The 15,400-nt window shown below is 42.6% G+C and overlaps 1 protein-coding gene across 3 annotated transcripts in view; it reads left to right on the forward strand.

Annotated features, from left to right (window-relative positions):
• The window catches only part of SLC35F4 (solute carrier family 35 member F4), a 121,042-nt gene that overhangs the window by 79,354 nt on the left and 26,288 nt on the right, over positions 1-15,400 (forward strand). Inside the window, exon 1 of one of the 3 annotated variants that reach the window (XM_062577151.1) lies at positions 6,824-6,899. The exons of the other annotated variants lie outside the window; for them this stretch is intronic. Within the exon in view, the coding sequence (XP_062433135.1) occupies positions 6,824-6,899 (76 nt within the window). Of the gene's footprint in view, positions 1-6,823; positions 6,900-15,400 lie in introns of those variants that run through there. 3 annotated transcript variants of the gene reach the window in all.

Consider the following 15,400-nt stretch of genomic DNA (forward strand, 5'->3'; position numbering starts at 1 on the left):
GGTGGGGGACGCTGATATTATGGAACTTTTGAATACTTTGGGTTTGTTAGTAAGCATCACAGCACTGCGTAATATGCAACGTCTTACCATTTGGTAGTGTCAAAACTACGGGGAACTTTTCAGTTGTGTAGAGGAAACTGGCCTGTGGTAGCTAAGGCACAGCTGGCTATCGGTGATTTGAGCATTTTTAAGCTTCTGGTTTTAGAGTGATATGAGAGCCAGCAGCTAGGAATTATGACTATCATCTATTTAGAAACAGCTCTTTGAAATCTAGTGGGACATAACGAACTGAAAAGGCCTTTGCTTGTGGCAGTAGTGAGAAGCTGTTAGAGTCCTGCATGATAGCTGTGGGTAGCACTGCAAATGTTCACATCATCGTCTATGAGTGGATGTTTAGCTAGTGCCATTAATCTGATTTCTATAAACTGCCTGCTTGGGAAGCCTAAAAATAGATCACATTGCATTTTCCTGTTAAAAAAAACAGAGTGGGTATTAAAGAAAAAAAAACAGAGTGGGTATTAAAGAGTGAATTTCTAGGCTGATTTATTCCAAATTGCAACCCATGTTGACATGAGCTTCTGGATATCAGTATATAAACACCTGGCCCCCAAGGCAATTAAAACCTGTTCAAATTTAGTAGTACTTAGTGCAGTTATTAGGTGAGTTTTTAGCAGGAGATGAGTACTTCTCATAAAGGAGTAAAGGATAAAGCTCAATTTCTGCCTCAGTGAAGAAAATATATGAGACTTTAATGTGCCTTTGGTATGAATACCCTCAGGTATAGCATATCTGATTATCAGTTAAGTTGAGGCAAAGGCAATCTTCCTAACAAACTAAACGAGAGCTGGGAGCAGCAGCTCCCAGGTGGAAGTGCCAGGGCAGTATCACTAGTCTGGCTCTTAGGACAGAAGAGCTGGAGAAGACAGACAAGAGCTCGTTATTGCTGATGTGTTAATTTGCATCTCCACCCTTCCTCGGTAAGGTACTTGAGGAGGCAACTGCTTTAAACAAGTGAGTGGGGCCCTCTGTACACTTAAACTTTTCCGAGTTGGGGCCACCCAGCCTCTCCTGAGCACGCGCGGGCTGTTACATGCCGATCAGCTTTACTCTTGGGGAATGGTTAATTGCTCCAGCATCTGCTGGAGAAGTCACACGTGTTCAGGCGAATAGCCCTGGGACGTATGCAGAGACGCTTGTTGTTTCTGCAGAAGGGGCAGAGGGAAAAGCTCTGCGCTGTCCTGTCCACAACAGGTGATGTGTGAGCACACACAGGCATTGCTGAAGGACCATGAGCTGCTTGGTAGATGTTAATGGAAAGCTTGTCAGAACAGAGTTGATAACCTGGTTATTTAGCAGAGGTATCCAACAGTATTTAAACTGGTGAGAGTTTTATCTGAGTAATTACTGAGTAAGGAATTCAAGATATGAATTAAAATCTGTTTGACATGACTTGGGACAGCAGAGATACAATTCTGTGTGATCCTTTAAAAAAAAATTTTTTTTACAAGTCTTGGAGGTTTTTCTGGATTGAGTTCACTGTTTGAATCAAGTAATACTTGCTATATACGTCTGGCCCTGCTAGAAGAGGGTTGAGATTCCAAAGTAAAGCCTTGACTTCTACTTCCCATAAAAATCCCTTTTATAAGATACATCTGTTCTGATTGCACTTTGAATTGTTTATCTCTTCCATGTCTTGCATATAATTTATATTCCAGTAATATAAAATGAATTCCATAATGGCTCTTTAGCTTGTCATCTCAAAATACATGCTCAGCCTGAAAGAGCCAATAAAACAGTCATGTTATAAGACTCTTATAGTCTAGTGATGGAGAATGAATTGACCTGTCAGCTGCAGGGACTAGTGCAAAGTGGTTTTTGTACAGATCTTGTAATTAATGGTGTTCAAAATACACGAAGACTGCAGTTCTGGATCTGGATCCCAATCAAAAGCCCGTTAGAGTTAATGGAAGTCCTTTAATGTCTTCATCAAACTTTAACACTAGGTACTTCTCATTGAAATCACCTACCCTAACCTGGGTATCTGAAAGCTAGACATCCCTGTGTGATCAAGTCACCGCACTGCCATTACAGTTAATGGAAAAACTAGGCTCCTCCAGAGTTACTTATCTCTTTTGCAACAGACACTTGAGAGGTTAGATGAGTTGCCTTCTAGCAATACTAATTTCCACCATTTACTTAAAATGGATGTTGTTGTCTGAAGTCAAGTGAGATGGGTCCCATCATCAATGTGGAAATCCGGTGTTTTGTTTACTTCTGCTATTTTCCTTTAGTTGAGGTGATTCTGTCTAGCTGGGGTTGTAGCACACTTAGTGTCTTCTCTGAATCAGATATTCACTTGCTCCTCATGGGGATTATATTAACGTTGTAATTTTGATTATTAATTGTTTCCAGTAGGGAAAAAAAGATCTCCAACATGAGCCTGATGTAGTTCAATTAATGGGTTGATGAAGACTGCAGATGCCATAACCAGCTTGTGATCTGAGATGGTGCAGCAACAATCATGGCGACCAACTGAATACCTTCCTATCTTCTGTATCATACCTACGAAGTCAGCCTCCAAATAATTTTACTCTTTCTTGCCTGTTCTGTCAGCAGAAGCACAGAACATGCACAACATCTGTGGCTGGAGCGCTGGTTGTTGTAAGCAAACGCCTGTCTGCGTGGGTTTAACACTCACCCCAAAACTGTGGTTTCAGAGTTCAGCAGCTGCTTTTGACATAGATTACAGCTTTAATGAAGGAGAGTAAATAGTCTTTACTTTTACACCAGGTCCCTTATTACGTGTTACTGGCTACTGCGAGCAGAGATTTTTGTAAACCAACGGCACGGTACACATTTTGGCAGCAGCAGCCCCTTTTTTGCTGTGAGCATGGAGCAGTTGTTAGCAAAGAGGATTCAGCAATTCAGTGCTCTCTAATTCTCACTCTGTTTCCAACGCTGGTTAGCTGTTTGGTTACTGGGTCAGCAAATTCGCGGCTTCTCTATATTCTCCTCTGGACTAGTATTCACTGGAGGCAGGGTACACCGGGCCTGTCCAAGGAGGGTGGTAGGAAGTGACCTGGATGCCTCTCAGAGATCTTGGACCGCAAGGACTCTTGGCCGATGTGTAACACGCATGGGAGAGGAGTCTTGATTGAAGATTTTTGTGCTGTATCTTATTCAACAGTTATATATTACAATCAAACTGATGCAAAGGAGTAGATGCCTCATTGGCTTGAGAGCTTTGGTTAGTGTCTTAACAGTGTTTGCCTTAAGCATGAACATGTGTGGTCTGCTAGCATGCATTTTGTTTCTGGCTGCGTTATAATTTACACTGTATAATTAAACATTGTATTACTGGCACTCTTATACTGTATACTTCCCTGACAGAAGGGAACACCCTGATGCAAACGAGTGGGTATATGGACAGATTGTGTGGAGCATTGTATTGGGTTGTATTGGATTTTGTTAATTATAGTCATCCAAAAGTGACTAACTAGTGGTCGGCAGCTCCCGGTCAGAGATGTCTTGAGCCAGATTTTCAGATATCACAGAAGCTCCACTCCCTACAGATAAGAAAACTTTAAGGTGTTGCAGACCGAGAGTGCAGAATTTGCGGCAAGTGACAACAGTAGTTACTTATGAAGATCTCAGTTTTAAAGGTACCAGGAAGCTGGTTAGTTTATTCCCGATTCTGGGGAAAACAGGCCATGTTTTCTCACTGTATTGCCTTGCATAAATATGAGGTAAGTTGGGCACAGAATCACAGACCTCACGTTGACTTGCAATCTATGGAATAACTATTATGCAATCTTGGTAAAATGTGAATATCAGATTCAGCTTGTGGATGGATCTGTGCCTGATGTACTTCAAGAGAAAGGAGCAGAGCTCACTTCTACTCCATATTATTTTATTCCTTTCTTCCACACACTTCAAGAGGAGATAAAGACTACACAAGAAGGCTTGGAGCACCTATGCGAATAGCATTGCGTGCAGAAAGGCAATCAGCTATTCATAGCAGGAGCAGAAACAGATGGCCAAAACTTGTACTTGTGCAGCTAGAGAAGATGATCCTTTTCAAGGATTCAACATGAATTATAGGTACCAATCACATATTTTTGAATCAGTTTTATATCTACTGCTTTCTTGTAGCTGTTGCCCGAAGCAGAGTTCACCAAGGTGAATGTTTGAAAGGGTTCTTTGTGTTTTAGCATATGGCTTTTGAGTTACTGTGTTAAAACGATGGCTCATTTTTCCTTTGAAAAATTGCAGCAACTTTTAGATGCAATCACATTCTGCCGTTAAAACTGAAATTGCCTGAAAGAAATGCCTCGAATTGCTTGACATTGTCTCATGTGTTTCACCCTCCCCATTGTTAAGGTTCATTAATGATTCCATTATAAATTCCCATTTGCAGAGATGATTTTCTAAAAAACAATCTCTGTGCTATATTATTATGTTGTTTATATTATACTAAGTGCTCAAGGACTAGATGTGTATTAATAGATAGCCTGGCGACTGTGGAGCCCAGCAATTACCTGACTTGTGATCACAAAGTCTGCTGACTCTCAGCATTTAGGAGAGGAGAATAAAATTCCTTCTGTAAATTGGGAAGATAATTTTCTGTGGTTTAGTGGTTGTTACAGAGTGCTGGATATCTTCTGAATGCAGATAAGCAGTAAAAGCTGGTTAGGTTTATGCGATGCTGTGTGATGCTTTGGAAGAGACTGTCACGGTAGAACGCCTTATTAATCACAAGGGACATAATAAAGATAATCCCGAGGGGAGTGCCAAGCATTCCAGGAGAGGACACGCTGGATGGAAAAACAGGCAGCTATGGCTGTTTTTCTTCCCTCTACCTCTTCCATAGTGTCCCTGGGCTGCTGTGGGCAGGATGGCCATAGGAGAGTACTTTCCCCTTTCCCATTCCCTTCCACGGAGTTAACTACTCTCTGTACCTTACTATGTTAATACTCGAGCACTTTTTCAGTGCTTCCTGAAACTCAAGAGTGCACACCCTGCTCTCTCCCAAGCAGCAGTGGGAGACCACCATTAAGGGGATGTGCAGGGCAAGACTGCATTTAAGGTAATAATATTTGTAGATTCACTTTGTACCCAGTCTGGGAGTCATGGGCTGCCTCGTGCATTAGGATGCCTCAGCTCAGTTCTCCTAATGTGCCAGGCTCTTCTTTGGCTGCATCTGGAGGATGGTCTGGCTGCGACCCTTCTTCTCACCTGTCCTTCTTCCTTGTTTTAGCTTCGTAAGGATGAATGAAGGGGACAACCATTGCTAGCATATTCCAAGCAATGAAGCTGCCATGTTGAGGGGATCTCAACAGCAGGCTGGTGATAAGGAGCCTCATGTGTTCCCTCACCCAGGCAAGTCAAGCCCTACAAGAGCATGTAACAGAGCTCTGAGCAGCTCTGAGGTCTTATCCCATATTGCAGCTATTCTTCTATAGCACTGAAGAGGGGATTTTTGTGGTTGATGCCCTTAACAATAGTCATTTTACACCCCTAAAGAGGATCTTGTTACTGTATAAAGCATTTGAGATTCCTCTTGCTCCTTTTCAAATCACTTTATTGTCTTCCTTAGAGCTGATGACTTCCCCTTGTTTGGCTGTACAGTAGGGGATGGAGGACCAAGTCTCAAGCTAGAAATCCCCGCTCTCAGCTGCTAGCAAAGGCATAAGGACTGTAGCTGAGAGATGTGTAGTTATAGCATTTAAAACATCATCAGCTTTGCCAACATATATTGGTACAGTTAGCTCCCTTTCTGTCTTTTGTATTTCCCATAGTTACTCTAGCAGATTCCTTGCCTACTGAACGGTACAGCTTCCTGTCTGTGTTCAGGAATGTATCTATTCATGCTTGGTAAAGACCTAACCCTGCCTCTCTTGGTAGAGAGCTGTGAAGCCAGGACACCTAAGAGGTACTGATGAACGTCTCCTGGCAAAGGAAGCTCCCAGCACAACACCGGCTTACAGAAATGAATGGGGTTGTCTAAAAGACTTGCAGCAGTGGAGCGATGGAAATCATCACTTTGTACAATGAAACTTTATCATCGCGCTAAGCAAACAACTCCCAGAGATGGAAATAATAATAATAAAGAGAGAGTGGAAGAAAGAGATGTAGGGGAAAGAGGAAAAAAAATGTCCTGTCTGCCTCAAGAGAAGTGAGGAAGAATCTAGACCAACTGTGGCCTATATATATCTTGTGATTGTGACAATTTTTGTAGGACGCTAAAAGAGAAGAGAGATTCTTGCAATACCAGTGCTTTGCTAGCTGATAGAGAGTTGGATATTACTGACTCTTTTGCCCAAGGCATTCCTGATTTAGGGGTTCTGTAGGAGTTACATTATTCAAAGTTTATTTAAAATAATTGCTTTAATTGTGTGTATATTGTCACAGTGTAAGGAACCAGAAAATTGCGTTGCATAATTCCCTTGCAGTTGTCGCTGAGAAATCTCCTGTCTGCTTCGCTAACACAGAGCAGATATTTGATGTGAAATCACTGCTTTCATGCAAAGGGGCTGCTGCACTTCTGAGTTTAAGAGGAGCAAAAGCTAATATATTTATATATTATCTGCTGCGTTTAACAATTGAATGAAAGAAAAGTGTTAGCAGAGGTCAAGCATTGTTTGAACGTGTTGCAAATGGTTTCCCAGGGAAACAGCAAATCAGTACTCGTAGCCTCCTGCAGCATCTCCAGAACAACATCTAGCCACCAGCCATAGCGGAGTGTTTACTATAGTACTCGGGACCCAAAGCGATGCAGACTAAAGACGAAGTGAACGTGTGAGTAGGAGAACGATTTCAGAGGATGAAGAAACGTTCGGCAAGAGTGGCACCGTTACCGTCTTTCAGTATTTCTGAATTAAATTCACCCATACCAGACGGTAAATGCTTTTTTTCCTATATATCTAACACTAGGCAAAAATTTACTTTGCATGCTACTCCTGCTCTGCTTCATGCAAAGCAGAATGTGTGTGTGTGTGTGTGTGTGTTTTTAAAGTAACTGATGTTTTAATAGCATTTTAAGCACTTTATTCTAGGATAAGTACAGTCAAAATTTTCTGTTTTTTTCCAGTGTTCAAGTGATGTGATTGATCTCTGATAAAGACAAGAAACTAATGTTGAATTGAAAAGAACTGAAAGTTTTGTTGTACTTTGATTTTTGATTTAAAAAAAAAGATATGCAGTTAGCTCCAAACTGTTGTTCAGTTTTCTATAGCATTTTAATACTGTATTCTAGATTTATCTTTTATATTTTAAACAGAGGCACCAACTTTCTGTACTTGCTGTCCCTTAACTTGAGATAGCAATCGTTCCCCTAACCTGCCTTTTCCCTCTCCTTATTTTCAGAGTAGTGTCAGCCCTAAAGCAATTCCTTAAAAAAGAAAAAAAAAAAAGCGCCACAAAATAGAAATTGTTGGGAAAACCTATTGTGTGCTCTTGGTTTGACATGACATCCTAACGCAGAACGCAGAGGGAATGCTCTCGTTCCTTGCTAAGCGCAGACCAACTCGGTGTCGTCATTAGGTGTCGGTTGAAAATTTGGTGGTGCTGTCTGGCGTTAGAGATCCTTGTGCTGTGTTAGCTGTGATGCAGATATCAAGCTTGGCATGTGGAGGATATACAGCAGGCGTTTTTGTGGTGTAAACAAATAGCCGAAAAGAAAGCTTTCTAAAAAGTATTTCTAATTCTCTGGTTCATGGTTTATTTAATGACCGTAGAAATCTGAGTTTAACTGCACTTTTGCAAACTTACTATTTTCCTTGTCAGATATTTTGAGGAGTTGAGTAGTACTTTCCAAAGTTGCTTTTTCTGCCAGAAATGAACTCTCTTCCCACGAGGTGTGATATGTTGTTAAGGGTGCTCTCACTGTACAGTTGCAAGGTGCGTGCGCCCTCCGTTTTGCTCTTTGTTATTCTGAGCAGCAGTGAAAATGCGATTCCTTTGTGTGTGTTACGTTCGGTGCTACATCCTGGATCAAAACAACGCAAACCCAAGTCTGCCTGTTTGGACACAGCACAGTGCTGGTCAGCAGAGTGTGATAACACCGTGATCTGAGTTGTCAGTCGACCTGACTGTGGGTGACATAAATTAGGAATGGGGCTGACTTTCCAGCACAGCAGGCAATTTTGGTGTCCTTTTCCTTTGGGCTGAATGCATGGTGTTGAGTATATTGTAGTCTCGGGATGCCATGAACAGAGTTGAAGGAGACGATAGAGCTGACTGCTTATGTTGGTCTTCTGCTGTTGCACCACGCTGGATTTTAGGAAGTGTGAAATTGCTGTTCGTATACTTGCCTGGCTTTCAAAGAGCAGCGTTGTAGTCGCGTGAGTCAGCTTGCCAAGCTGGGGTACCGTGGTGATCTACAGTCATTTATTTGCTGAGCGGGCTGGTCACATCAGGTGTTGCGCGCACGCGATTAAAGCCTGTCTCTGCCCCGCAGAGGCTAAGGCAGGGCTTGCCGACAGCTTAACCAGTTCTGCCGGGTGCATCCGGGAGTCCGGCTCAATCTTCTCCCCCAGCGGGGCTACAGGAGCGTTGGAAATTGCACAGCCTGTTGCTGCGGGGAGGGGTGCTCCAGTCAGGGCAGCAGGGAAGGGCATCAGCCTGGAAGTGACTGGATGACAGGATGTGTCAGAGGAAACAGGCTGAGGATGGGAGGTTTCTTGCTACGCGTGAAGGCAGCCAAGCAGAACCAATCCTGGAGCCCCTGCCAGTCCGTACGTTAAATGTGGACGTGTGCAGCCACTTTTACAGCTCAGGGAAGATTTTAGCAGGGATTTCCAAAAAATCCTAATGGGGTAAGGCAGATTCAGGACTGTGAGTGAGCAAGTACCTGAGCCAGGTGAGTTGTCTGGACACTGTGTGGAGGAGACCTACCTGGACGTGCCATCAAGGAGAGGCAGGGCTGAGACCTTTGGGACCTATCACCCAAAGGGCAGTGCAGAAAAAAAATAGGAAAGAGTCTCATGTGCCTCCAGGGGTTACAAAAAACAGTGGGACAGTGATAAATATTCGCTCTTTCCCTGACTGCTGACCTGTAAAATGTTATTTTATCCCACCCGTATTCAGAAGTGCTTCATTAGGACCTAAGTCAGGCAAGTAAATTGAAACACATGCTCCATGTGTAGCTTGTAGACGCATACTTTAGTGCTGCCATGACTTGAACCTGAGACAGTCAGATCTGAACTCATCCAGGTGCATCTAAGTGTAACCCTCTAGTACTAAGAAAGTTGTCTTGAGTGTCCTGGAGTCAGTGGGAGAGAAGGACACCTCTGAGCAGTGAGTCATCTCCTCTTTAGGGCTGGTATCTAGGGGAGGTAGTGTGAATCATTCTCTGGAGACACTCATCAAACAGGAAACGCAGTAATTTGATTAGGAAATACATGTAAACAGTTTGATACTGAGTTGGTTGGCAGTGTGTTGACTGCTTAGGCAGTCTTATCTTAGGAGACCTATGAACCAGCCCGGACTTACTGCAGTGTTTCTTGAAAGTAGAAGCTATATGTTGTGCCATTATTATTTAATAACAAGATGCATATGAGTGATTTTTCTGAGTGTCTTATGTATAAACTCCTTTTGCAGCAACTTTATGTCAAAGCAGCAACATGGCCTTCATTGAAGCTTCTCTTGATTTACTGCAGTGAAATTAAAATGAGGATTTTTGGAAATGTCACTGAATTTTGGCTAAGACCAGATTCGTGGGGTTTTCAGTGAATTTGTTTTCTTTATGGAGATTTGTAACCTTCTGTTTTGCAGTAAAGTGTATAAATTTGGAGAACTACTGGCGTTGCATCTGGTATAATTCATTTACAAAGTTTACAATGGAGATTTTCTTTCATGGGATGATGTGCAGCTTTGAACCAAATGATTTGTGTTCATCTGTTGTGCAGTCAGTGCTGAAGTGATGAAAAGTGGCTCTAATCCAAGGCCATGGAATCTTCTGATTGGTTTCAGTTAGTATTGTGTCAAAAAATATCGGGAGAGGGAAAGTCACCTAGGTGTGTGACAGCAAAGGGTATCACTTTGAAAGTGTTCAAGGGACTAATTCAGAAGTTGTTTTTGATGTAAATGCATTGGGAATATTTATATAAATAAAAGCTTAAAATAAAGCCCCCGCTCTTGAGTCGCAGTGATGTTCAAGTTTTACATCATCAGCTGAGAAAGGGACAAAGGCAGTGGAGCAGCTCTGCGAGGTCCCCCTTGGGTTGTTTCCTCAGAAGAATGTGTTGACTTCAGGTGAAGTCCACCTCCAGTGAAGTCTGGTGTGGAAAGACAAAGCTCACTAAAATCAGGTAGTCCTCCCAGTCACTGCAGTGGGATTTGGACCATTCCTCATGACCTGGGACTGTTCTCCAGGTATGGGTTTACCTTGGCCAGGCAGCGGGGTGTGGACGTGTGGCTGGATTCCCCGTGCACTCCATCGCTGCACTGGCCTCGTCTTCCTGTGCAGCACCGTAGCAGCCCACCCTGGCTTTCCCTGGCAGCCGTTAGCCAAAACATTTCCTTTGGAGGAGTTCACGGTGTAAGATTTACCCTTAATACTAGCCCTTTCTGGAACGAATGCAAAATTAGAGTTCATATAATTTGCTCAAAACATTTGTATACCAAAAGCAAGCCTTATGCTGGCATTACTGTATCGCTATTTCCGATTCTCATTCAGGTCTGTGCTCTGCATTGATTTGAGTCGGGGCCATGGAAGAATCTTTCAAACTCTGAATATCTTATATCACTCCAAATATCTTTAAAATACATGTAACTGGTAGATTTTAAAATACATCATTGCTTTCTTTCCACCTCAGGTGTTATCAAATAAACTTTTTTTTCTGAGATTTGTTCCAACACCTAGAGTGGTGCTGGTGTATTATTTTTGATGTCAAATCAATGGGATTTGAATCCTGTCAGCACTTAAGAGACAGTGATGCTTTTCTAAGTTATGTTGAAATGAGGATGGGAAAAAAGTCTTTGTGGCTAAAATGATTGAGGAGAAAAAAGGTTGGGGCAGAGGACTATTTCTATGCTTTTAATACACTTTCAGTAAGATGTGGAAAGATGAACAAGTGGAACAGAGTCTTGAATAGAGATTTGGATGTTTTAGCTATTTTTCCTCTTTGTTTTGAGAGCAGGTCTTGATCCCAAGTTCTTGAAGCGGTAGGAATAAGAGACATTCACTTAAGTAAGAAACAAGCCATGAAGATTTCCAGAGATGGCCTTCCATTACGCTCATGGTAGTTTCTGCACTTGCTCCCAAAAAGGTTGTCCACAGGTTGCTTACAGCCAGCAAAGCCTTTATATGCAGTCTGTAAAGGGATTTTTTTTTTAATGGTTGCAGCTGGTGAACATAATGATGTTGCAGTCTGGATTCATTTTGTACTGCAGTCCCCGGTCGGCTGTTCTAGGACACAACGTTGTATGCAGACCTTGCACGTCGTATCCCCGGGTTTGCACAGAAAGCGTGCATTTCAGAGCAGGGTTTTCACAAGAAAACCACATAACTGATGTGCAGAAAGATGGATGTACAGATTGCAAGTGCAAGTAATCAGTTTGCATGCAGAAGCCGAGGCATTAAGCATATAGCAATTAGTATGAAAACGCCCAATCTAAATAAGCAGCAGCTTGCTGCCATGATTTGGGAAGGTGGAGAGGTGAGAATCAACTGCTGCATGATTAGGTAGCTTTGTGCAACTTACTTAGCAGCTATTTCCCACTTTTTTTATTTGCAAAAAGTAAATTGTGATTTATATCTACCCACATTGCCTTGTGCAGTGAACATAAATGGAAGCTCCTTGACTCTTTGATGTATGTGCATTAAATCTCAGTTTTATTAATGCTACTACTAATAATAACATGGTGCATTTCCACATACTTTGTGCGCAGATCTCACCGTCTTTCCCTTCCAAACACAGCCAGTGTGTACACATGCTCCGCCTTGTCTTTCTGAGGCCTTCTGCGGGCTTTGGAGTTTATATGAACAGATGGCATAGATGAAATCTGCAGTCAGATCATCAGTCAGACCATATTGGATACTGGAAAGGTAGCGTGATATGGCTTCCAAATTGACTGTTCTATCCAAAACCCTCTTACGTATGGCAATCAAAGAAGTTGAAAGCAAAAATACGCTTTAGGGTTGCCTAGACTAGATGAAATATGGTTGTATTCACAATCGACTTGTGCCATACACCGATGCTCTTGCCTGATTCTGGTTGTTTTCATTTAATTCTGAGTTCTTCAGGTTGCCAGATCTCATAGTATTAGTTGCAAATGCACTCAGCTCCTCATTAGCTTCAAATGCTCTTTTTATTTCTTTTGCTGAAAGCTAACTTACAACGTTGCAGTAGATTGAGGAGTTGAACACATTCTTCATCCTTGATGAAAAATGTGCAGCCTCAGTCTATCCATGTATTGTCAGTTTTTTCCATTGTTTACTTTGTTATAGGTTGTTGCGCTTCTTTTCCAGATCTTGCTCGTAAGTGAAATCAAGGTACTCATCCATGGCCTTATTGCTCAACAGTCTGAATCTGAAATCAGATCAACTTAGCAGCTTGGACTGTGTCCTAAGGCCATTCCCATTGTGAAGCCATGGAGATGCTAGGCTGGAAGGTGACTTCAGGAAGTTATCTGTGTCATCTCTCGTTTAAGGCAAACTCCGATACAGCTTGATTATCCCTGACAGGTGCCTGTGTAGTTTATCTCTGCCATGAGACTGTTTTGGGGAGCTTAATGATCACTCACAGATGGATGAGGGCTGTCACTGGATGGACACTCACAGGGATGAGGGCAAACAAGATTGCGACAACTAAAGAGACAGGGATGAAAAAATCTTCAGGGTGAAGGTTCTAGTTCTACTGAGCCCATGCAAATGGGTGATAAATATTTTTAAAGTGATTTGATATATACTGTGATAAGTAGTGGGGTGGAGGAAGGAAAGAGCACACAATATGGTATCTTGATTTACTCTTAGATATCATAGGAAAACCCTTGATCCCATGGATGAGATTTGATACCTCAGCATGAGATACGACTGGCATGTGTTGAATAGGGGGGCAGTTTTCTGACCAGCTAACCTAGATTTCCTTTCCTGATGGTTAGACTTGTCCTACTCACTCTGGATGGAGAAGTTAGGTGCAAGATATATCCCTGATCTGGCAGTAAGTTAGTTTATACGGTGATAATACGTCAGTTATTTACTCCCTGTGCTACGTCTCTGCTCATTTTATAGCGAGGATAGGAGGCCATGTGTAAATTATTGAGGAGTTTTTTCTGATTGTGAGTAAAGTTGCTGTCTGCTAGTTTGCAGCGAGCGGCTGTGTGCAGACACTGAGGGGATAATGGGCAGAAATTGCAGATAGATGTCACTGCTAAAGTACAACAGAAATATCTGCTTTTTTGCATTCTGCTCTTGACAGTGGTTAATCACAGCACAAGAGAAATGCATTACACTGTCGCTGAGTCATTTGTTTTTCATTAAAATCTGAAAACCTTATTTTCCCCTAGGATAAAAAAAAAATGTTGTAACCCTCACATCCCCTTCAAACATAAAAACTTTCAAAACAAGCAAATAGTAAATGAACAGCACATTACTCTGAAGGGACAAGTATGCATTAACTCAAATACATAGAGACCAGTCGCAGGGTCTCCGAAGGATGTATTTAAATGAACAGCATTACTAATGTCTGAGATGCGGGGATATTACTTTTCTTCATGGAGCAAAATAACAGGTGTTTATTCCTTAAACTTGTGCAGCACACTGTCTGCAAAGATGCCTATAATTTTTTGCTTGGCTTTGGTAAACGTAGTCGGAGGTTGGCGGTGCTGAGTCCGACTGCTGGTTCTGAGCACACGCCAGGCTGGGGCGAGCTCGGCGAGTGCTCGCTCTACCGGGTGCCGGGTAAAGGAGGCCTTGCCGATTCTTTCGCCTGCGCCCAAGTTAGCAGGAACAGTCACCTGATGTACTTGCCACCAGCCTCGCTTCCGTCTCCGTCCGTCTGTCGAAACCCAGCAGCTGTTTTTGCGGTAGTGGTATCGAAGGCATCGTTTTGTCCGTGCCACAACAGTGGCGCAGCAGGGGCTGAGATTTCAAGGACGCAGTGAAATACAGAGGTTTTAATAAGCAAAAGGGAGATTGTAGATGCCCTGACTGATGTTTTAGAAAATCCTGCCTCTCTGCTGACTGCCGTGGGGGAGCCACGTGAGACGACTCCTTTGCAGGGCAAAGCTGGCTTTGGGAACCTAGTCCTAAATGTGGACTGCTCTGCACTTCTTAAACGTGCAAAGCCAGATTCTGAGCAGAAGATACAAAGAAAGTGCCTAGCTCATTAACATCACCTATTTAACCGTCCATTTAGTTGTGTAATCAAAAAAGAGCATGTGTTTTGACACGTACTGGCATGTCAAATGCTACTGTCGCTAAATAAGCGAACAGTTTGTGTCAGTAATACGGTGTCATGGATGCATGGATGGCTTTCAGGTGAGAATTGAATTACCTGTTTGGGAGGTTCTAAATTTTCATCAGGGAAGTGATTAAAAAAACAAACAAAAAAAACCAGAGGAAGTCAAATCTGTGATGGCCAGGCCATGTATGAATTACTTTTGGGGCTGCATTTTTATACTGCATTGATTATTTTAACTGGTAGCTCATTCCATCCATTTTTTAATGACAACTCAGAAGCCGGAAAAGATGTCCCCAACAAAATGGCATGTTTTTTAGTATTCTAAGCTCTGCTGCCACATGCAAAATATGTCATGCACACCAAAATAATCTGAAAACCATGTTTTTTTGAATCTCAAAGAAGAATCCCTTCTCTCCAAGCCATTGCAAAATAATAGAGCGATTTGTCTAGCCTGAATCTGAGGAAAAGGCAGATTTTCTCACTCTGCGAGCTGCATATCAAGATCTGTGTGTGAAGGAAGAGCCGCAGATGTGTATCACGTCTTTCAGAGGGCTGAGGGCAAGGGAGCTGAGAGCAGTTTACAGATGGGAGATGAAAACGGCTCTCAGGACAAGGCTGCTGGTTCCCGGGTTGAATCAGCACGCTGTGAGCAGCAGCTCGTGGCAGCTTACCTCCTCCTGCAGCTGGGATTCACAACAATGTTCAACCATGTGAAAAATAGGCACTTTGACGATATTAGTCATGTGGTTTAGGTTAGTCACAAGCATAATTTCCTTGCTAAATTGCAGTACAGTGGAATAAGTTTATAATATTAAATGCAGAATGAGGGCAGACTTTATTAGAAGCCTGCGGAAAGCCTCGGGTTCCCCTGCCTGGGTTCCTTTTGGTCTCTGTGTGCAGAAAAATGGCTTTGCTTCCTCTGCTGTAAAGCCTCTGCACCAGTGATTAAGATGGATTTGACTCTTGGAGATGTGCTTGATACAATCATGTATGGG

Source organism: Rhea pennata, chromosome 5, assembly GCF_028389875.1.
Source record: "Rhea pennata isolate bPtePen1 chromosome 5, bPtePen1.pri, whole genome shotgun sequence".
Classification (NCBI taxonomy): Eukaryota; Metazoa; Chordata; class Aves; order Rheiformes; family Rheidae; genus Rhea; species Rhea pennata.